The sequence below is a fragment of the Gymnoscopelus braueri genome (genome assembly GCF_963280865.1).
Source record: "Gymnoscopelus braueri genome assembly, chromosome: 4".
NCBI classification, from domain to species: domain Eukaryota; kingdom Metazoa; phylum Chordata; class Actinopteri; order Myctophiformes; family Myctophidae; genus Gymnoscopelus; species Gymnoscopelus braueri.
The window spans coordinates 5,506,333-5,531,168 of record NC_137605.1 but is presented as its reverse complement, the minus strand read 5'-3'; the positions used below and the strand labels follow the sequence as shown (position 1 = coordinate 5,531,168).

Below are 24,836 nucleotides of genomic sequence, written 5' to 3'. Positions count from 1 at the left end.
CGAAAATGCATCATTATGGATTGTGGAAGCAAACCAACTTCAGTCCAAATGTTTGTTTGTTTTTGCGGGGGGGGGGGGCATATGGGGGCCCCATATGAGCTCTTGAAACGGGCCCCCAGATCATTAAGGCCGCCCCTGTCTAAAGGACACGGGAGATTCTGATCAAATGATGTGGTGACTGAACTGTAGCCTGCAGAGACAAATAAATGTCAACATTACTCATTTAAATGTTGTATAAAATCCTGTAATGTGGTGTAATTATCTTCCATTACAGAATCACATTTGTGTTTGACATGCAGACAAACAGTGTGATGCTTAAATGTACTAATTATTACACCAGTATAATTCACCTTGTGGTTTGTGTGTGTCACGTGACTTCAGGGTGTGACTCTGTACTCTGCATAATAATTACAGCTGTTGCATCACCACACTTTGGGCATATCATTGTAGGCCAACACAGTCATCTTCTTTTTTTGATAGATAGATTGCTATTATATATATATTTTTAAATGTTGTAACAGTATTATTTTCAGTATTTTGGCAAATCAACTCTTATATTGTACTTTTGGTGCCCAGTCTTCCTGGTGCCCACTCTTCTCTAGCGCCCACTCCTCTCCCCACCAAAGTGCCCAATCTTCCAAGGTGCCCAGTTTTTCCATGTGCCCAGAATGTTTTGGTGCCCACCTTTCCTGTTAGCTGGTCAATACACTAGGCCTAGGGCTTAGTGCAGGGGTCATCAACCAACTTGATAGTCACGGCTGTTAAACTGACGACACTGGCAGCTCACCTCTGCTCTCCCTTATTGCCATGATGTGCTTTAGCCTGCATCCTCCTTATAAGAGCAACACACTCTCATTGTTTGTGAGTACTGTAGGCTAACTAACTATCATATTTATGGGTAGTTGTGTATGGGTCATGTAATTATCATTTATTTTACTCAAGGCTCCAAAACATGGAGGGATGTTTTTCAGTAAAAGTGGTGGTATTAAGGGCATGTGTGTTTATATGTGCTGTGACGTAGTGGGGCGGTAGAGTATCTGCACGCCAGTTGTGGTGGGCCGGTCTGGGTCAAAATGCCAGTCCAGCCCTGCTTGCTGTATATTATTATTATTGCTGCTACAATGTCTGAGACTCACCATGCACACTGCAGAAGGAAAACAGTCTGGTACTTGCATGAAACCCCCACGCATAGGCTACCCACATTTTAACACACATACACACGATACACACAGGAAGTGATTTGTGAGTTTCTAAATCACAAGGGCACAGAAATTCATGTGAACTAAAGCATCAAAACCACAGGCACCAAAACATCATTCTCACACACACACGCACACACACACACACACACACACACACACACACACACACACACACACACACACACACACACACACACACACACACACACACACACACACACACACACACACACACACAGTACATTCTCTCAGACTCCTCTCTTCTTTTTTTTCTTTTTGTCATCAGTTTCATCCTATAGAGTAGGTAGTGCTTATATGAGATAGTTTCATAAGACTTCACTCACTGTACAATACGGTTGTTTGTAAAACAGACCATCAAGTCGGACCCTTCAGTTTGTATTTATTACAGTAAGTAATTTAAACTCACAGGCTGATGTTTCCAGTCTGCCTCTGAGTGGGTCTCAATTCTGTCCAGTTTAAGAGGCTTTTTACAACACAGCCTGATCAAAGGCCTTCCAGCTGATTACAGTTGGCTGTACTGTGGGTAAAACTGAGATAGACAGATAACATTATGCAGGAATGAAAAGGTGAAAGAAAGGAATAGCAATAATATCTCACATTTGTAAAGCACTTTTCTAAGTACCCAGTATCCAGATGTGTCGTACTGGGTGTCAAACTGCAGCTGTGAGTTGGATGGAATACACTGCAGTCAATGAGGGCCAGGTGGAACAGCTTATGAATAATCACTATTTCTGAACGGCTGTGACCTTTGTAAAATACTCAGAAGATGACATTATGACAAGTTGTTTTCTGCTGTGTTGCCTTTTCTGATATTATTTGGGCCCTTAATGATAGTTCAGGAGGTAGACAGGAAACAGGGAGAGAGATGGGGAGTGGGATTCGAGCCCACAACGCTTTGTCAGGCTGGCTGCATTAGAGCCTATAGTGGTATGTGCCTGGACCGCTAGGCCAGCGGGCGCCCGCTGTGTTTCTTTTTGATGTGTACACTGTATAATCGTATTGAGGTGTCCAAAGAGCATAAAGTACGTTTCTGAACATGCCAAAGCATACTACCGAGCCAGAGACGATACCTGGTGCTGTTTAGATGCCTCAATACAATGACGTACTAAAAAAAAAACAGTCATCACAAAACAACCTATTTGTCTTCTTTTATATTCCTAAACCTATTAAATGACAAAGGTCTGAATAGTGTTTGTTCACAAGCTGGTCCAGCTCGCCCTTATTTGCGGCAATATATTTCATTGAACTTTCGGTTGGAGTTTGCCACCCATGGGTGTCATGGCGCATGTCTGGTGTCCAGATATTCCCTTCCTTCTTATTTAAGTTCCTTGACTTCCTTCACAGGTCTTACCAATTATGCTAATTAAGGATCTGTTCCATTTAGTTCAGCACATCATTGGTAAGACCTGTGAAGGAAGTAAGAAAGAGGCCCAATTTCTTTCCAATATGGCTGCTGTGCATAGAGCCTATTGTCACCCTCACATCACAATGAAATGAAAACTAATTTTTCAAGGTTTTTAAGTAAACACACACACACACACACACACACACACACACACACACACACACACACTTTTTTTATCTTGCCTATTTATTTGTCTATTCATCTTGACATTAGCTTGTTATTTCATACATTCTGTTGAGTGCTTTGTAAATTATCTCTAAGAAATGTGCTAAATAAATAAAGATTATTATTATTATTATTACAACATAACTTACCTCCCTACTCTACTAAGACAGATACATTATAAAGTCTATATACATACGGTATATAATGTATAAAACAGTTAGTTCTGGTCTCATAATTCTAAAGGCAGTGGCGGCCTTTCCTATGTTTCACCCGTTTTATTTTTTAAATATATTTTTTGACTCGCATCCCAGTCCGGGGCCCGACTCCGGCTGGCCGACGTCCAAGAATTTCATGCAAGAAGAGGATGTAGATCTGATTAAATCAGGGCTCAGCTCAAGTGAATCATGTGAGTGAGTTGTTTTAGCTGTCTGTCCATGGTGGAAGTGCAAATAGCCTAATTAATTTAGTTCGAATCATTATGGATTGTGGAAGCAAACCAACTTCAGTCCAAATGTTTGTTTGTTTTTGCGGGGGGTGCATATGGGGGCCCCATATGAGCTCTTGAAACGGGCCCCCAGATCATTAAGGCTGCCCCTGTCTAAAGGACACGGGAGATTCTGATCAAATGATGTGGTGACTGAACTGTAGCCTGCAGAGACAAATAAACGTCAACATTACTCATTTAAATGTTGTATAAAATCCTGTAATGTGGTGTAATTATCTTCCATTACAGAATCACATTTGTGTTTGACATGCAGACAAACAGTGTGATGCTTAAATGTACTAATTATTACACCAGTATAATTCACCTTGTGGTTTGTGTGTGTCACGTGACTTCAGGGTGTGACTCTGTACTCTGCATAATAATTACAGCTGTTGCATCACCACACTTTGGGCATATCATTGTAGGCCAACACAGTCATCTTCTTTTTTTGATGTAGATAGATTGCTATTATATATATTTTTTTAAATGTTGTAACAGTATTATTTTCAGTATTTTGGCAAATCAACTCTTATATTGTACTTTTGGTGCCCAGTCTTCCTGGTGCCCACCCCTTTAATATTTCATTTTAAACCAAAAATCCTGTATCTTACACTTATGCCATGATCACCCTCCCCTGTGCCAATGTTGGCACCTGTGCCTAAGGTTGTCTACCCCTGGTCTAGTGTATGGACCAGGTAACAGAGGCTAGTCAGGAGAGCCTAGTGACTAGTCACTCCTGACTAGCCCAGACATGCATAATAAACACACAGTCATAAAAAGAGATACCGTCATCTTAAACTTATTCCATTTCTGAATCATTGCGCCAACAGTTGTTGCCTTCTCACCAAGCTGCTTGCCTATTGTCCTGTCTTGCCCATTGTGGAGTCGAGTTAAACTTGTGCAGAGGTGTCTTTTATACAGGTAACAAGTTCAAACGGGTGATGAGTGGAGAATAGGAGGAATCTTACAGCAGAAGGAGCGAGTGCATTCTCCGGCAGCGGCAACAGCCGCGGAACGTCCGCGGAACTTCCGGTGGAGGAGCGGCAGCTCCCGGCAGTGACTGCCGGCGGTGGAGCATCAGCTGCCGGCGGAGCAGCGGATTAAGGGCATGTGTGTTTGTATGTGCCTCGACGGAGTGGGGCGGTAGAGTATCTGCAGGCCAGTTGTGGTGGGCCGGTCTGGGTCAAAATGCCAGTCCAGCCCTGCTTGCTGTATATTATTAATATTATTATTATTGCTGCTACAATGTCTGAGACTCACCATGCACAGTGCAGAAGGAAAGCAGTCTGGTACTTGCATGAAACCCCCACGCATAGGCTACCCACATTTTAACACACATACACACGATACACACAGGAAGTGATCTGTGAGTTTCTAAAACACAAGGGCAAAGAAATTCATGTGAACTAAAACCACAGGCACCAAAACATCATTCACACACACACACACACACACACACACACACACACACACACACACACACAGTACATTCTCTCAGACTTCTCTCTTCTTTTTTTTCTTTTTGTCATCAGTTTCATCCTATAGAGTAGGTAGTGCTTATATGAGATAGTTTCATAAGACTTCACTCACTGTACAATACGGTTGTTTGTAAAACAGACCATCAAGTCGGGCCCTTCAGTTTGTATTTATTACAGTAAGTAATTTAAACTCACAGGCTGATGTTTCCAGTCTGCCTCTGAGTGGGTCTCAATTCTGTCCAGTTTAAGAGGCTTTTTACAACACAGCCTGATCAAAGGCCTTCCAGCTGATTACAGTTGGCTGTACTGTGGGTAAAAGTGAGATAGACAGATAACATGCAGGAATGAAAAGGTGAAAGAAAGGAATAGCAATCATATCTCACATTTGTAAAGCGCTTTTCTAAGTACCCAGTATCCAGATGTGTCGTACTGGGTGTCAAACTGCAGCTGTGAGTTGGATGGAATACACTGCAGTCAATGAGGGCCAGGTGGAACAGCTTATGAATAATCACTATTTCTGAACGGCTGTGACCTTTGTAAAATACTCAGAAGATGACATTATGACAAGTTGTTTTCTGCTGTGTTGCTTTTTCTGATATTACTTGGGCCCTTAATGATAGTTCAGGAGGTAGACAGGAAACAGGGAGAGAGATGGGGAGTGGGATTCGAGCCCACAACGCTTTGTCAGGCTGGCTGCATTAGAGCCTATAGTGGTATGTGCCTGGACCGCTAGGCCAGCGGGCGCCCGCTGTGTTTCTTTTTGATGTGCACACTGTATAATCGTATTGAGGTGTCCAAAGAGCATAAAGTACGTTTCTGAACATGCCAAAGCATACTACCGAGCCAGAGACGATACCTGGTGCTGTTTAGACGCCTCAATACAATGACGTACTGTGCACTTAAAAAAAGGTTAAAAAAAACAGTCATCACAAAACAACCTATTTGTCTTCTTTTATATTCCTAAACCTATTAAATGACAAAGGTCTGAGTAGTGTTTGTTCACAAGCTGGTCCAGCCCGCCCTCATTTGCGGCAATATATTTAATTGAACTTTCGGTTGGAGTTTGCCACCCGTGGGTGTCATGGCACATGTCTGGTGTCCAGATATTCCCTTCCTTCTTATTTAAGTTCCTTGACTTCCTTCACAGGTCTTACCAATTATGCTAATTAAGGCTCTGTTCCATTTAGTTCAGCACATACTTGGTAAGACCTGTGAAGGAAGTAAGAAAGAGGCCCAATTTCTTTCCAATATGGCTGCTGTGCATAGAGCCTATTGTCACCCTCTAGCTTCCGCATTTAACCTACAAAATGAATACTAGATTATCAGTGCCACATGAAGGCCCTGGTCATTTTTCAGCCTTTTACACAATTGAGAGAACACAATGTAAGATTTCAAAATGCTGTGTCATACATTGAAATCAGAAAATATGCTTATTTGAATGTTGTTAAACCTGTATTCAGAAAGCTGAGTAAAAGGCTCTCAAAGCTTGTGAATGTTTTTATTTTTCCTGTCACTTTGCCAGTCAGGTGATGGTGTGTGTGAACAATAGACCCAATCATCATGACATCACCACAACCACAACATGTATGTGTGTTTGTCCAGCGCTGTGTGTCTCTGTGCTCAACAGACGGGTTGCACTGGGACCATGGAGATCACTCACAGAGGAACCTCTTCATCTGAACCAGGAGGTTTATTTTTTTTTATTTTGGAAAAAAAACGTATGTTATAATATCAGTGGTTCTCAAACCTTTTCATGTCAAGGACCACCCGAAATGATTTGTATTTGGCCGCGGACCCCCATCTCAAAATATTTTGTTCCAGGGACCCCCATGCAGAAGCAAAGATTTTGAGTTAAAAATGTATATATATGAGCGCTCGGGTGGTGCAGTGGTAAAGTCACTGCCCACCACCACGTAGGTTGTGGGTTCAAATCCACCGTGGTGCATCCGGCTTTGTCCAGCGTCTACATGAACACAATTGGCCCGTGTTCGGGGGAGGGAAGCCGGGCGGGGAGGAGGGTGATACTGGTCATTGCACGTACTCCTACAGGCTGGGGGCGGAGCCTGTCAGCGGGGAGTGTTGGGCGGGAGGAGTAGGACGAAGGCTCTACGTCCTCCTGGTGGGGGCTCCTCACTGGCAGGTGAGTCAGTAGGATACGACAGCAGTGACAACACAGAAATGTGTGTGGAGAGGAATTAATTGGCATAACGACTAAATTGTGGAGAAAAAGAGGTAAACAATAATTGGATAGGCCTACTCTAAATAAATATATATATTTTTTTATATAATATATATTCAAAGATTGACACAAATGTTCCACGATTTAGAAAACAAATAGCAGATCTACAAGCTCAAAGCGCTATGAGCTTGTAGATCTGCTATGTCTGAATAGCCAAATGAATGTAAAAATGACACAGACTGTTTCCTGGTCTAAATGTGTTAAGTGGTCAGGTGGGTGGGCCGTGTGCATTTTCAGAGCATGTTAGAATCAATCAATGGATTGTGTTGTGGGGTCATAAGGTCATACGGACACACGGACACACACACTCACGGACGGACAGGGTGCAAAGTCTCTGCCACGCCTTCGGCCTGGTGGAGACCAGCCTGATCGCCAGAGAATTAGTATACATTGCACGGATCCAGTGCACGTCATTCCGTGCATAGTCGCCTAGAAACCCCGAAATTCTGTGCATATGTACGGTGAGTCCCACGGTGGGCGTAACCAGTCGCAACCTGGAAAAACCCGGAAGCAGAGCAGTCCCCACAACAAAATTTACGATTCTGTGCCTATCGGTACATAACTCAAACGGCGCTGAGTAGGCACAAGGGAATGTCGCAACGTTCGGGACGGCAACTCGCTCGCTTTAGCTCGCTCGGTGGCCCCTTACGTGGCGACAATTCCCTTGAGATGCGAGGCGGCTATGCACGGATTTTCGGGTTTTCCACTTGTCTATGCACGGAATTTCAAAAACGTTCAAAGAGAACGTTTCCTCTGGTGATCGGGTTGCAGCCGGAGACAATAAACCCATGTGTTCATTCCATACCCGCCCGCAGTACCACTAACCACCAGAGAGGCTCTATTGGATCCACTAGGTTGAAATGAGGATTTTGACATGAGTGTTGTACTTTAAACAAATCACAATAGTTTATATGCTCCATTATGCTATATGATGAGTGTTGTACTTTAAACAAATCACAATAGTTTATATGCTCCATTATGCTATATGATGAGTGTTGTACTTTAAACAAATCACAATAGTTTATATGCTCCATTATGCTATATGATGAGTGTTGTACTTTAAACAAATCACAATAGTTTATATGCTCCATTATGCTATATGATGAGTGTTGTACTTTAAACAAATCACAATAGTTTATATGCTCCATTATGCTATATGATGAGTTTTATACTTTAAACAAATCACAATAGTTTATATGCTCCATTATGCTATATGATGAGTGTTGTACTTTAAACAAATCACAATAGTTTATATGCTCCATTATGCTATATGATGAGTGTTGTACTTTAAACAAATCACAATAGTTTATATGCTCCATTATGCTATTTGATGAGTGTTGTACTTTAAACACATCACAATAGACTCTATTCTCTATTGTACTCTATGATGGCTACTACCTGATATATAGCATTTCGCTATTGTTTGTGCTTCTTTGTTTTATAAATATCAAAATATATACCTAATTATTATAAATTGTTTCAATGTACTGGTGTTTCCTGTCTAAGTATAAACTTGTGGCTGTTAAGGCAGGTACACACATGTAGGATATTTGGTCCGATATCGGGGACCTTTTTTAGCGCTCGCCGACAAAACCTCCCGATCTGACGTAGATCGGCGAGGTTGCTGCGAGTGTGCTCGAGGGGGGGGCTGTTTATTTTAGAGCAATTGCACAGGGAGAGAGAGAGAGAGAGAGAGAGAGAGAGACTGAGAGAGCCAGAGCAAGTGTCTGTGTCTGTGTGTGCAGCTGCAGCGTGCGTGTATTAGATAGCGTTGCCAGATTTTGTGAGAAATAAGCAACCATGTTTGTGAAAACAAAGCCCAACAAAACCGACTATAAGCACTTTAAACCTATATACAAATACATTCTCTACAAGCTCACGTTGTAGATCGGCTATCAAAGAAAAAAAATGAAAAAAAATGAAAATTATGGAATATTTTCCAAATCCACACAGATCTTGTATGGGGGTCTATGGCACAACATATTTTCAGAAGGGGGAGGTCTGCGGGAAAATATTAATTTGGGGGTCCTTGCCATTAAAATGTTTGAGAACAACTGGTTCAAACAACATTAGGAAACAAGGCCAAATAAGCAACTACACTTTCAAGCAACTTGAAAAACAAACAACAGAAAAACTATCCCAAAGTCGCTTATAATAAGCGGACATGGCAACACTGCGTGCTGCGTAGGCTACTTGACGGACGAGAGAGAGAGAGAGAGAGAGAGAGAGAGAGAGAGAGAGAGAGAGAGAGAGAGGTTGCCACCCACTCCCCCTTCAAGCACACACACTGCCACCCACCCCCCCCCCTGCATGCACACACTCACTCTATGCTGTTTCCTTTGAGCTGTATTGGTTGATGCAGCTCACCCACAGTCAGTCAGTCAGAAGTGTGATATTGAAACATCCACCCATCCTGTTGAGTAAAACCACTAAACTCTGTTAAACTGCATGAGATGACCACGGTCACGTGATTCATGAAGCACAAATACACAGAAAAACCACTAACACACACCACCTCTACACTTAAGTGAACACACAACCATCAAACATGTACACACATATACACAATTCCAAGAAGTCAAAGATATGAGGGGGTGCATTGCAACGTACGTTGTTTTCACTGAACTGAAAAGAAAAAAAAAGGTGTGAAAATCCACCCTGGTCCCTGAGCGAAGTAGAACACAAACTGCTTTACAAAGCCTCCACTTTGTTGATTTAAAACAAGACTTCATTGCACGATGTCAGTCTACTTGTTTTTATTATGTCCATATTTTACAGACATTTACTGACATCTCCGTAGTACATGCACAAAACTAACTATTTAAATCAGGACGTCACTTAGGCCCAAAATATTTTGTGGTCCCTTTAATGATATAATGTCAATTTGATCCATTTATCCATCTGGAGAATAGATACAATATGTATTTTCTGAGGGAGGCTTGGTGAATTATAATGAAAAAGTGCTCCTCGAAGCACAGGTCTCCGCCAGGTCAGGTAGGTTATTGTGGCCTCCTGGTGGCGCTATATATATAAGCCAATGTGAAAAGGGTGCCATTTCTTCTTAGGCCTTTCACGGCAATGGGACGCTGCATTCATGAATTGAGGCATTTTGCTCCAAAAATGTGTTTTAATAAATTAGACCTGCTGGTGACGCTATAACAGGCCAATGTGAAAAGGGTGGCATTTCTTCCTCAGCCTAGTGGGTACGTGCGTGCAAGATTTCACGGAAATTGCACGCTGCGTATATGATTTTAGGCATTTTGTTAAAAACCTCTCCTGTAAACTTTGGAAGCCAATCTTAGCCAATTAAGGTGGAATATGAAAAATCGGACAGATCTGTGTTGATCACTATAGATATATTGTGTACTGATTTGTGTGATTTTTGGACTGAATCTGTTGCCTCCCGGTGGCGCTCTAAAAGTCAGATGTGAAAAATGCAGGGCAAAGATTTTTCCTTGGCCTCTAGGGAGTGAGCGTGCAAAGTTTCACGCAGATCGGTGCAGTTATAGGTAAAAACGCGAAACGGCCTGTTATAGCTCCACCATGAAGCTGATTTGAAAATGTTCAAGTGGCATTTCTTCCTCGGCCATGATTTGAGACATTTTGCTCAAAACGGAGCACTCCTGCAAACTTTGGAAGCCATTTTTAGCCAATCAGGATGGAATATGAAAAATCCACGGTCAGTTTTTAAGTTGATTCAGTATTTAGATAGTTGATATTCATTTTTAAATGATACAGTTTGCTAAAAAAATCCAATCTTACATTTTTTTATTGAAAAACAACCTGTGATATGTCTTCTTTTATATTCCTGAACCGATTAACTGACAAAGGACACAATAGTTCAGAAATAGTGTTTGTTCACAAGCTGGTCCAGCCGGCTGCCATAGACTTCAATGTATTTCACCAAACCTCCGGTTCCAGTTTTGGCTCCCATGCGCGTCAATGGCGTCTGCCCGGCCCATAGGCTGACTGTACCTTCTTCCATCATAGCCTTGCTATGCCCTATAGGCCCTATGCACAGCAGCCATATTGGAAAGAAATTGGGCCTCTTCCTAACTTTCTTACCAATTACACTAATTAAGGCTCTGTTTCATTTAGTGTAGCACAGTGGTTCTCAAACTTTTAAATTTCAAGGACCCCCATAACTCAGAGTGACACACCCGTAAGGGGCCATTTGGAACCCCCTCAAGGAACCATGAGGGTACCAGTGCCATGTCATTATTCTGACCTGGACCACACTTTGAGACCCGCTGGTGTAGCAGAGTGTTTCCAGTGAGCCAACATGCTCAACATCAGCACCCTGACTCTGTTGGACCAGAATGGAACAGAGCCTTCATTAGCATCATTGGTAAGACCTGTGAAGGAAGTACAGTAGGTGGCCAGTGACTTTAAGCAGTTTCACTTTCAAAACAGTTGCATCATGCATGTCACACAAACAGAAGGATAGGACTCTATATGAACAAACTTGTTATATCAACACAACGCATCGCATTCTGTTTGTGTGACATGCATGATGCAAAGGTTTTGAAAGTGTGTGACGGCCAGAGTCACAATTGACTCTAATCATTGGGCCAATTGAATAATTAATGGGCCCTCCCCAATTTACAATGATTGACACCTGTCAATCTCCCTGCTCAGTACTGAAATTGCCACAGGTGTGTGATTGATTTTCAGTTTGTATGCTGGCAGCAGCACCCAAGGACAGTTGTCCAGCATTCTTCATCCAGTTTATTTTTATTTTACCTGAAATGGCTCGAGTTGGAGCTATGTTAATCACTTCAACTTCACTACACCGTTCCCTAAACTGCACAAGCAGGCCTGCAGAGTTTCCTCCACTGCGCTTGAATCCAGGGAGGAGAATTGAGAACTGAGGAGATACATTTGATTGCATATATTTAGTTTTGGGGTTGATTTTTATTATTTTCTGAATGCAAATTTGTTGTAAACCATCCCTGGTTTACCAATACAAGGCTGTTCCAAAACGATTTAAGGGTTCTATATTTTTTATTGAGTCCTTTGTTGGCTTTCCTTGACACCACCTGGCTATACAACTAAAGGAGAGACTAACTGCTCTCTGGTAGGTACACGCCTACCTGGCACCCCAAAGCAGCTAATTAAGGAAACCGTTACAAGTGAAACTGGTCAAAGTCACTGGCCACCTACTGTAAGGAAGAGGCCCAATTTCTGTCCAAAATGGCTGCTGTGCATAGAGCGTCTTTGCCCTGTTGTAATGTTGCCTTTGCCCAGTGTGTCTTCACCTTGTTCTGTTCTGTTCACCCCCTTCCCTCTCTGTGGCGCCTTGATTGAGACACTGGCTTCACCTGAGACTGTTTGTGTTAATTGAGAGTTAGGTATTTATTGGACAGTTTGAGGGAGTTATGTTGTCTGTTTGTATGTCTTCTGTTAGTCTGGTCTGTGCTTGTGTTTGTCCCTGAGTCTTTTTATTGTTATTTGACTCTTCTGTGAAGGTGTACTTTAGTGGTGAGTTGTATTACTTTCTGGTTGAAATAAAAAAAAGTTGAGAATCACTGAACGAAACTATACTGAAAACCCCCCCAATCTACTCTGATAAATCCTCAGTGCTTATTTAACTGGGAGTTACACATGGAACCAAATGACCTTCCATTTGTACACTCTGGGAGTTACAGACCTGTAAGGGTCCATTTGGACCACTGGTGGTCCGCGGACCTGACTTTGAGAACCACTGCCTGTGGTCCCCAGCAAAATGTGTTAATATAGCATAAAGAATAAGTTAAAGCACTTTAACCCTGTTTTGATATTTTAGATTTTTTTTTACCAAATCTAAAAATAAGAATTTTCTCTTTATCCTCTACATTTAGAGGAGCTGATAGTTTTTTACCCCTTTTTTCTCCCCAATTTAGTCGTTATGCCAATTAATTCCTCTCCACACACATTTCTGTGTTGTCACTGCTGTCGTATCCTACTGACTCACCTGCCAGTGAGGAGCCCCCACCGGGAGGACGTAGAGCCTTCGTCCTACTCCTCCCGCCCAACACTCCCCGCTGACAGGCTCCGCCCCCAGCCTGTAGGAGTACGTGCAATGACCAGTATCACCCTCCTCCCCGCCCGGCTTCCCTCCCCCGAACACGGGCCAATTGTGTTCATGTAGACGCTGGACAAAGACGGTTGCACCACGGTGCATTTGAACCCACAACCTCCGTGGTGGTGGGCAGTGACTTTACCACTGCGCCACCCGAGCGCAGAATTAGATTTTTTTAAAACAAAAATCTTCTCTTTTGCGGTCCCTGGCACAAAACATTTTCAGATGGGGGTCCGCGGCCAAATACAATCAGTTTGGTCCATGTCCCCTTGACATGGACATGTTCGAGAACCACTGTTTTACTCTATTTGCACCTGGTGGCACAGCTGTGAGCAGTTTGGTGTGGTTGAGGTTCTCAAACCTTGTCATGTCAACGACCCCCAAATTAATATGCATTTGGACGCAGACCCCCATCTGAATATATTGTGTGCCAGGCACCCACTTGCTGCTTGACCTTGCTGCTCTCAGTTTATCTACATATTGTAGTCTACTGTTTAGATAGTTTTATATTCTCACATTCAGTTTATCTACATAGTGTAGTCTACTGTTTAGATATGTTTTTATATCCTCACATTCAGTTTATCTACATAGTGTAGTCTACTGTTTAGATATGTTTTTATATCCTCACATTCAGTTTATCTACATAGTGTAGTCTACTGTTTAGATATGTTTTATATCCTCACATTCAGTTTATCTACATAGTGTAGTCTACTGTTTAGATATGTTTTATATCCTCACATTCAGTTCAGCTATTTGACCATTTTTGAAGTACTTAAAATGTTCAGGTATTTGACAGTTTTTACTGTTTTTAACAGTAGCCTACTATATTCAGTATTTTGGCAAATAAACTCTTATATTGTACTTTTTTTGCCCATTCTTCTCTAGTGCCCACTCCCCCCCCTCGCCCCATTGCCCAGTCTTCCTGGTGCCCATTCTTCTTTAGTGCCCACTCCTCTCCCCCCAAAGTTCCCACTCTTCCAAGGTGCCCACTGGCACACTGGCATAAGTGTGAGAGAGAGTATTTATCTTTTTAATAAAAAAATTCAAAAAATTAAGTAGTCAATTAAATGAAGTCCCCTCACATCTGTATGCAAATGATATCCTGCACATAATTCTACATTCATTCAAACTCTGAACTCTGAACTCTTTTCATGTCAAGGACCCCCATATTAATATGCATTTGTCCACGGACCCCCTTCTGAAAAATATGTTGTGCCAGTGAGTGGAGACGTGTGTGTTGTTATAACGTTAAAAACAAAGCAGATCTACAAGCTCACAATGTGCTGTGACACCTTGTGAGCTTGTAGATCGTCTATTTTCAAATAGCCATTGTGTATAGGGTTAAAGTGGTTAAAGTTAAAGTGATTGTGATGCTATGTTAACACATTTTGCTGGGGACCCCCTGGGACCCCCTCAAGGACCCCGCTTTGAGAACCACTGTCATAGTCAATTCATAGACTTGAACAATGCTGTTGTCAAGTAAAGATTTATTAAATATTTCCACTACCCAGTTTACAAGTTGATAATAAACCTGGTTACAATACAACACATTAATCAATGAATCACTATAACAGTAAAGGTTTGATATCACATTACAATACAGCAGTGACAACATCACAGGCAGTGAAATTATTCTACTTAAAGGGCAAGACCACTCTGGTAGAGGTTTGGGTTGTGTAGTTACCTTGCCATGATGCAACTCCAAAGGTGGAAGAGAAAACAAAAAGAATTGCTCAGTTGATTAGAAATTGATAATAAAAAATATGCTCCTCATTCACTTACATTACAACAGCTCTCAAAGTCACTCTTTTAGCATGTAAACGAATGCAAACAAAGTTGATTCAGACAATATAGAACATCACCAAACCCAGTGATGTTTTTTTTATATACAAATGTTAACATCCTGTTAATTTAGCTATTTTTATTAAGAAGAAAACCCGGACTGGATCCGCGGATCCGGATCCGGATCTTCAAATGGTAAAATCAGCAGGAAGTTGACATTTCTATAAAAAAAAAGAAACAGTAGTGGGTTTGGTGATGTTCTATATTGTCTGAACCAGTTTTGTTTGCGTTCATTTATGTGCAAAAAGAGTGACTTTGAGAGCTGTTTTACCGTACAATGTAAGTCAATGTTACAAACGATTTTATATTTTGAATTATCAATTTCTAATCAATGGAGCAATTATTTTTTATTTCTTGTCCACCTAAGGAGTTACATCATGGCAAGGTAACTACACAACCCAAACCTTTACCAAAGTGGTCTTGACCTTTAAAACCTCAAAAACTGTGACAACAATAACAGTAATTATAAGATAAAATAATAAAGGCAAAATACCAAACACAGTACAAATAGCATTATGTAGCAAAATGTTTTAGAATAAAAGAAAGTAAAGCGTACTTAACCACATTAACTATGATGCCACTATTTTAAGCATGTCAAGATTTTAAAATGTGTAGAATTTGTAAAATTGTAAAATTGCTTGTAGATCGGCTATTTTTGCTGTGCGACAGCAGTGAAGTATAAAACCGGGCTTAAATAGTCACTCAATAGTAACGAGTTGGGGCCAAAGCAGCGTTTTGACGCGATGGCACTCCCCAGCCGTGTGGTTTTTCAATGGCCCGGTAATCCTACCCACTGGAAGTGCCGTTCTCACTCCCAACTCCTAATAGGTTGGCACGCCTGCTGAAAACATTAAAACAAGGCAGGTGCCCTATGAGGCGTGCCAGCCGAGTGAATGCCCATGGCGAGCGCTGCCAATCATAGCCAATCGGAATGGAATACAAAAAATAGGACTGATACTGATCATCTTTAGTAGCAAAAAGTGTGTCTGAAGGAAACACTAAATGGTGGAAAATCTTGTCAGGCGCAAATGGGGAGTATATACATAGATGGGAAGTTGCGTCATCATACAAAATCTTTTTTTACCTATGGAACCTATGGTTCAAGTGTTAAAGGCTGAAACTTGAAGTGACGTGTTATAGCGCCACCATGGCTGAAAAAAATAATCATGCTGATTGGTCCAATATTGCCTGAGATTAACTATTCACAGACAGACAGACAGACAGACAGACAGACAGACAGGGGCGAGAATATAATCTTTGCCTTCTGGCCATTCTGTCTGATAAAGGCCTAACTATTAGAAATAAACAATTATTAAACTTGCACTGTATCAATAAAAGGAAAAAAAAGGAAAAACAGGTCAAACATATAGTACATCATAAAATAAGTGAAATCACTCGACATGTCATCACTGTAAATGGAAATTAAAATTAAAATAAACCTGTGTTCTAATGGATCCAATGTAGTTATTATCAATGATGGACAGTACCAAGTACATTTACTTGAATACTGTACTTCTTTATTAGTATTTGTATTTCTGGATACTTTGGGTGACTTTAACTCCACTACAACTCAAAGAACAATATTGTACTTTTAACTCCACTACATTTCTAGGAACGTAAAATGTACAATATGCATTAACCACTTCATATGATCTCGTTCTCATCTCATGGGAAGGAGATAAACTTAAGATAAATCTAAATCAAAATGACCCCAAAATAAGTATTGGTCCAAAAAGACACTGATCATTGGAACACAGGCTCTTTTTTTTACATTTCCTGAAAACTAGTGGTTTTGAACATACAAGGTTTCCACCCGACAGCCACGATATCCTAGTTTATCACAAAATAAGTATGGTGTATTATTCTACATGAATCACAGCTGGCAACATGTTCATTTATCCTCCACACTTAGTCAATAGCAGTGGTGTAAAGTAACTAAGTACATTTATTCAAGTACTGTATAAGTACAATTTTTACTGGAGTATGTCCAATTGTCAGTACTTTTACTTCTACTCCACTACATCTCAGAGGCAAATATTATACTTCTACTCCACTACAATTACTTGAAAACTTTAGTTACTAGTCACTTTGTAGATTTTGATTATTATTACAAAACATACATTAATCACTTCAGCCCTATATACATTTCGTCCATTTGAAAATAGCAGATCTACAAGTTCGAATACCAATACTTTTGTACTTTTACTTAATTACATTTTGAATTCCAGACTTTTACTTGTAACAGAGTATTTCTACATTGCAGTATTGATACTTTTACTTAAGTAAAACATGTGAGTTATTTTTCCACCACTGGTCAATAGTCATAATAATGGTTTACATCTCACACATTAGCACAGAGAGAACAAGAACAACATTATGACAGTCAGTCATAATAGTTCTCCAGTAGGAGACTTGTAGAGACTCCGCCGCTCATCAAAATATTGTCTTAGGAATGAGACAAAAAACTAAACTAATCTCCATGAATACAAGGCTTCGTGGGGTGTGTAATTGATTGAAAATAAGTACATTTTGGGGTGAACTACTCCTTTAATGTGATTACAAAAGTTTGTACTTCTGTACAATAAAATGTTTGAGGTGTTTTTTTTTGGTACTAATTACTACTGTTTAACTTGACTAAGCAGAACACTAAGCTGCAGTTTCATCAATGAAGTTAAGAGAAACATCACTTCTCATCACAGGAATACAACTATTGATTATTTTCTTATTGATTACCTTTTCAATTATTTGAATCATCAAGAAGAGCATTTAAAAAAACATTTTATTCATTTATTTTTCGCACACCAAACATTTTGAAAATAGCCGATCTATAAGCTCATTGAGCTCATAAATATGCTATTTTCACTATTTTCTAAAATGTTTGAATGTTTTTAAAACGTTTCATCTGTAATGACAAACCTAAAATAGAGATTGATTATTAATAGATTATTTTAAGACATTTTCAATCATCGACTACTTTTTTATAATGAATTAAATGGATTAGATTGATTAACTCTCTTACTCCTACCTCTCACAGATCCAGTAGGTGAGTAATGGCACAACTGTTTGTACTTCTGTATAATAAAATGTTTGATTTGTTTTACTGTTTTACTGTTTAACTTGACAAAGCAGAACACTAAGCTGCAGTTTCATCAATGAAGTTAAGAGAAACGTCACTTCTCACAGATACCGTAGACTGTTAATGTACAAGGCCCATTCGCCAATCCTCCACCATTGTACCAGTAGAATGCACAGTTGTAGACTTCACGGTTCTCAGGCTCTCCACTGTTCCAGTACCTGCAGAGTAAACAACATGATGTGTATTAATCACATCCACTCAGTCTCTCACATACAGTGACTTTGATAGAACGACAATAGAACAAAATGTAAAATGTCTCACTGTGTTGTTGTCAGTGGAGTTCCGTCTACCCAGGTCCAATTTCCAGAAATCCTTTTCAGACCAATGTATGATGAATACCCCCCAGCGGTCAATCCTCTGATGAATTCCTGATCATTTGTACATGATTGAAACATAATTAATTTTCTCTGATACATTCTTCACGTTTTCACTATAATCACAGAATGACATCACATGCATGTGATGTCATTCTGTGATTATAGTGAACACATAGTTATGTGTCACCTACACACAGTCACACACACACACACACACACACACACACACACACACACACACACACACACACACACACACACACACACACACACACACACACACACACACACACACACACAGAGAAAAGCTGTCTTAAAGCTCACAACGTGGCCCGCTGTGACACGGTGTGAGCTTGTAGATCGGCTTTTCTCGGCGTGTGACAGAGACGTGTAACTAAGTATAAATCAGGCATACCTCCAACCGTAACCCCTAAATGTGTTAACCTGACTCCACCAGATGGGGGCGGTATTGAGTTCACATGTTCACAAAACCCTAACCCAAGCCTGAAGCTTGTCCTAGTTTTAAGCCTATAACTAAAAACTATATTTTTAAACCATAGAACTACCATTTCTCTTGTGAGGACCAGGACAATAGTCCCATAATGTATATTTCTCCCATTTTGCTATTTACTATACATGTGGGGACATTTGGCCCTCGAAGGCATAGTAATACAAGAACACACTCTCTCTCTCTCTCTCACACACACACACACACACACACACACACACACACACACACACACACACACACACACACACACACACACACACACACACACACACACACACACACACACACACACACACACACACACACACACACACACACACACACACACACACACTCACACACACACACACACACACACTACTAACCTGTTCCTCTTTACTGTTAATGATTACCAGATGTGCTCCTGTCTTCAGACATAGTTCTCTATGTTCCTCCCAGGTTTTCCATTCAGCAGTTCTGTAATAACAGCTGCATCCAAACGTCTTCCATCCACTGGGACAGGACTTGACTAAACATCAAACAGGAGTTTTACTGGTGGCTTTTCAATGCACTGATGATCAATTCTAACATGTTGATTAGTTATCACTTAAACCCTATGCCATTCATTGACCGGGGTCCCCCAGGGCTCTATACTATACTAGGACCCCTCCTTTTTCCCTCTACACCACATCTCTTCACTGAAAATAGCTGATCTACAAGCTCACAACGCTTCACAACCAGGAGTCACCAACATGTCACAAGACTTGTCCATGTCTGTGGCAATTTATAGATTTTGATAAAGTCATTATAAATAATAAATATGTCTTCTCTAAATATTCACAATCTAATATTTCCTGAATGTGTATTAATCCATTAAGACCGGGTAAATATCTGTGTCATTTTTAGATATCTTTGGCTATTCAAAAATAGCAGATATACAAGCTCATAGCGCGGCACCGAGTGCGGCGCTATGAGCTTGTAAATCAGCTTGTTTGGGAAAATCGTGAAAATGTGGGCAAATATTTTAATATATATATATACATTTTGAAAGCGAACACTTGTAACTCAAATCTTTGCTTCTAGGGATTCTACAAATGTCTTCTAAATCCTAACAGGTTTTTTTTTTTAAACATATGTTGCTATAATATCAGTGGTTCTCAAACTTTTTCATGTCAAGGACCCCCAAAATTATATGTATTTGGCCACGGACCTCCATCTCAAAATGTTTTGTTCAAGGGACCCCCCCAGAAGCAAAGATTTGAGTTACAAATGTTCGCTTTAAAAAGTATGTATTCAAAGATTTTCAAAAATGTTCATGATTTTTCAAAAAATTTAGATCTACAAGCTCATAGCGCAGCATTGGTGCTACACTATGAGCTTGTATAGCTGCTATTTTTGAATAGCTAGAAATCTTAAAATGATTGCGTTTGGTAAAGTGTGGGGATGACATATTACATTCTAGTCATTAATTACCCCACACCCACATCAGAGCACCTGTACATTGTGTGCCCCCCCCCCCCCCCCCCACTGGAGGAAGTGGAGAGAATGAAGTCCGTCTTAATCTCATGGGAAGGTGGAGATATTTTACTAAATGCACGTTTTCTGCCATTAAATATCAAATGGATATGAAACTAGAGCAGTGGTGCTTAACCTTTTCAGGCCGTGACCCCCCAAAATAATCCTATTTGAACAGGGGACCCCCCACCCTGACAAGCACTTGGATAGTAGTTGAGGCATTACATTCAGGTTGACACAGATACAAATTGTGAAAATAGCCGATCTACAAGCTCACAACACAAAACCTTTCCCCCTTTCTTATATTATTTGAGAATTTGGCCAATGTTTGACCAGTTTTACTAGTATAGTTTGTTGATTACTTTTGATGCAGCAAAGGGTCTTTTTCTTTTCTTTCTTTCTTTCTTTTTTAGGTATTAAAAAAGGACTTAACCCATTAAAACCGGGAACGTATCTGTGTAACCACTTTAACCATTATTTCATACTTTGGCTATTAAAAAAATCAGATCTACAAGCTCATAGCGCGGCACTCGGTGAGCTTGTAGATCTGCTATTTTTTGAAAAATCTTTGAATATACGTATATTATGTTTTAAAGTGATTTTTTCTTCCCCCGATCTGTGCTTCTGGGGGTGTCCTTGACGTGGAAAAGTTGGAGCACCACTGATATAGCAACGTACTGTTAGGATTTAGACAACATTTTTAGATTCATATTTGGCCTCAGACCCCCATCTCAAAATATGTTGTTCCAGGGACCCCCCAGAAGCAAAGATTTGAGTTACAAATGTTCGCTTTAAAAAAACAGATATATTAAAAGATTCGCAAAAATATATAACGATTTTTCAAAAATAGCAGATCTACAAGCTCATAGCGCGGCACTCGGTGCAACGCTATGAGCTTGTAGATCTGCTATTTTCTTAATAGTGAAAGAAATATTAAAATGACACAGATAAAGTTCCCGGTCTTAATGGGTTAAAGTTCCTTAAATTGTCACTTCACTGTCATCTGGGAACCCCCCACAATTATGTGAAGACCCCCCTGGGGGTCCCGACCCTCAGGTTGAGAACCACTGAACTAGAGGACAATTAGCTGCAATTCGAAAATGGCCCCTGTCTAAGTCTTAACCTACCCCCCCCCCCTCTTTCATTTTCTTCTTTTGTATATATATTTTCCCCTCTTCATACCAGTAACCTGTAAGCTGATTGTATGACATTCTGTATAGTAGTGTGTATCTGTCTGTCTCTTATATGTCATCATGATTTGTGTGCATGGGGTTCTCATCTTAAACAAGCTCAGTGCTTAATGAGTCTTCCAGTTTAGTAGACCTTGTATTGTGAATTTGTACTTCCATGTACTGTTATTCTCATGTCTTACTAAATAAAAGTACATCAATCAATCAAGCTGACCCCAAGTTAATTATTGGGTGAGGTGAGAACAAGCAAGCGTTACAACTTTTAATGTGAGAGAGAGAGGGGGGGGGGGGGGGTTGGCAGGGTGTGTGGAGAGGTCAGGTAACTTTAGTATCCAGTGTGGTAACAGGATGGGTGGGCACCAAGGATGAGTGGGCACCTCTGTGTTAAATTGGCTATTTTGTCCAAATGTAAAAAAAATAGTTTTTAAGTAAGGTATGCATGATTAGAACATGCTTAAACATTCAACAATTAAGGTCTAATATTCCTACAATTGCTACACATTGCTATGTATATCCATGTCATTTTGGGGCATAAACAAGAAGTTGAAGGATAGAATTAAGTGTGATAATGATGTACACATGTTCACATCATGTATACTTCACACATTACTTAAGAACATTTTTCAAATATTTTATTTTTTAACATTTTGGACAAAATGGAGGTGCCCAGATGTGCCTAGTGCCCACCTATCCTGTATCCGTCAGTGTTTTACTGTGTTTGCAGCTGTGCACTATGTTTACCTCCATTCTGTGTCTGTGGTTTCTGTAATATTATTCATCACTCTGTGGTGAACCCTGTTCACAACACAATATGTTGTGAGCTTGTAGATCTGCTATTTTCACTGTACTGTATGTACTGTACACCTAGCATGACTTCTCCAGTAAAGAGACGGTAAGGTTCAAGTGGTTAATACAAGTATTCAGGAATAAAGGAGGGTAAACCTATTTATTTTGATTTTATTATTATTAATACAATATTTTTTATATAAATCTCTTTTAGTATTTCATAAACTTTAATGCTGTGTTCACATTGGCAGATACAAAGATAAGAGACAAAGCTACACAGCACATTTGTATCTTTGTCAAGTTGAAACCAGCTCAACTTGTTTGTATCTGTTGTATCTTTGTAGCAGCTACAAATGTCAGATGTATCTTTGTATCTTCATGGCTTCCATTGAAAATGAATGGTAGACTGTATCTTTGTAGCTGCCAGTGTGAACTCAGCATTAATGCCATTCACACTTCCCTGACAATAATTACAATATAAATAATAATAGACTAATACATTTTCCTTCAGAAAGATTTGTAATCTCTCTCACCTGCTGTCCCACACAGGTCCTTATATAGCTGGTCTCTCTCCAGGGTCATGTTGTCAAAGCTGGTCTTACATTGGTCTCTGTCCAGGGTCAACTCCTTAATGGCTGAATTATCTGCAAAGGACCAACATGTGACAATAGACAAAAACTCAGCCGTTGCTACAGTTAAGATGCAATCAACTCAAATATGCGTTCAATATATATGTTTTACATTAATGGAGGAGTGTTCATGTAGGCCTATTGTAGCCTACTAGCCTATACTAGAGAGAGAGAGAGAGAGAGAGAGAGAGAGAGAGAGAGAGAGAGAGAGAGAGAGAGAGAGAGAGAGAGAGAGAGAGAGAGAGAGAGAGAGAGAGAGAGAGAGAGAGCGGTTGAGTGTGCTAGAGCAATAGAGACCGCATTTTTGGGGGGTAAAGCAATAATGCTCTGATAGAGAGAGACCGTACCACCACACAGCTGATCTTATTATGCCTTTAATGGTCTGTTTTAAAAAAGAACAAGCGAGTGGACATGAGGAGATTTTAGGCTGCAGGAAAAGCAAGGAGCGAAAACTGTCGTACTATGGAGTTCTCTACAATTGTTGCACATTAACCTTTGGTGCTTGCCTTTTTTGGTGTTAAACGGGGCATTGATCTTTGCAAATGATTAACACCGTCATACACAGCCAATGTATGAACGAGCGGGATCCAAGCTAACAATGCGTCGCAATGCGACACATTGTGAGCTTGTAGATCTGCTATTTTCAAAAGAAAACGCAATGCGACACATTGTGAGCTTGTAGATCTGCTATTTTCAAAAGAAAACGCAATGCGACACATTGTGAGCTTGTAGATCTGCTATTTTCAAAAGAAAACGCAATGCGACACATTGTGAGCTTGTAGATCTGCTATTTTCAAAAGACTTTTATAGATTTGAAAACGTGAAATGGGACATTCTGCATAATGAGTACTTTTACTTTTGGTACTTTAAGTACATTTTGATACCAATACTTTTGTACTTTTACTCAAGTAATTTTGTAACAGAGTACTTCTACATTGCAGTATTGATACTTTTACTTAAGTGAAACATTTGAGTACTTTTTCCACCACTGTAAGTGCATTCATTTGACTTTTGACCAGGGTATACTCACAGTCCATGACCCTGTCTGTGGTTCTCACCACTCCTAGAACACACAGCGCTGTAAGGCACACTGCAGCTGCTCTAAAGATGCTTCTCTCAATGGTGATGGCTCTCTGGACACCTGGAGGATATTAGTACAATAGAGTTCAACTTGAATATGATCAGCTTCAATGTTTCATTTCACAGAACTCAGAGTGAATACTAGAAAAAGTGCTCCTCGGAGCACAGGTCTCCGCCAGGTCAGGTAGGTTATTGTGGCCTCCTGGTGGCGCTGTAGTATGCCAATGTGAAAAGGGTCCCGTTTCTTCCTAGGCCTTTCACAGCAATCAGACATGATTTTGTTCATGATTTGTTTTGCAAAAATCTACCTGCTGGTGGCGCTATAACAGGCCAATGTGAAAAGGGTAGCATTTCTTCCTTGGCCTAGTGGGAATGAGCGTGCACAATTTTACTGAAACTGCACGCTGCGTTCATGATTTGAGTTATTGTGTTCAAAACAGACTAATCCTGCAAACTTTGGAAGCCAATGTTAGCCAATCAGGATGGAATATGAGTAATCAGATAGATCCGTATTGATCACATGACTAGAGATACTGTATAGAGCTTAAGATTTCAGCCTGAGCCCGACAGGACCTGACGGGCCGGGTCGGCACGAGCCGGGCCGGGTCCAATTGGTCACGTAGTTGTCAGGCTTTGGGTCGGGCTGGGCTAGGCAACAAAATATTTATTGTATCCAAATAAATGTATATATTAATTAAAGGTAAAGTGTTAAATAGCTGTATTTTCTGATAGTACTCATTGCTATAGAGTGTTTGTTCAGTAAAAGGAGTCTCCCATGTCTCTCCAGCTCTTTATT

General features: G+C 40.4%; 2 protein-coding genes across 3 annotated transcripts in view; both read right to left on the bottom strand.

Annotated features, from left to right (window-relative positions):
* hs1bp3 (HCLS1 binding protein 3) overlaps positions 1 to 24,836 on the bottom strand; it is a 259,964-nt gene that overhangs the window by 173,308 nt on the left and 61,820 nt on the right. The window lies entirely within an intron of this gene.
* Positions 1 to 24,836, bottom strand: part of LOC308083954 (CD209 antigen-like protein C) — an 83,680-nt gene that overhangs the window by 57,441 nt on the left and 1,403 nt on the right. Inside the window, exons 3-7 of one of the 2 annotated variants that reach the window (XM_080426388.1) lie at positions 23,991 to 24,101; positions 22,865 to 22,975; positions 19,227 to 19,369; positions 18,295 to 18,401; positions 17,331 to 18,191 (exon numbers count right to left, since the gene is read on the bottom strand). In XM_080426388.1, the coding sequence (XP_080282514.1) occupies positions 18,068 to 18,191; positions 18,295 to 18,401; positions 19,227 to 19,369; positions 22,865 to 22,975; positions 23,991 to 24,101 (596 nt within the window). In that variant the 3' untranslated portion in view covers positions 17,331 to 18,067. Of the gene's footprint in view, positions 1 to 17,330; positions 18,192 to 18,294; positions 18,402 to 19,226; positions 19,370 to 22,864; positions 22,976 to 23,990; positions 24,102 to 24,836 lie in introns of those variants that run through there. The other variant, XM_080426389.1, reaches the window with a different exon arrangement.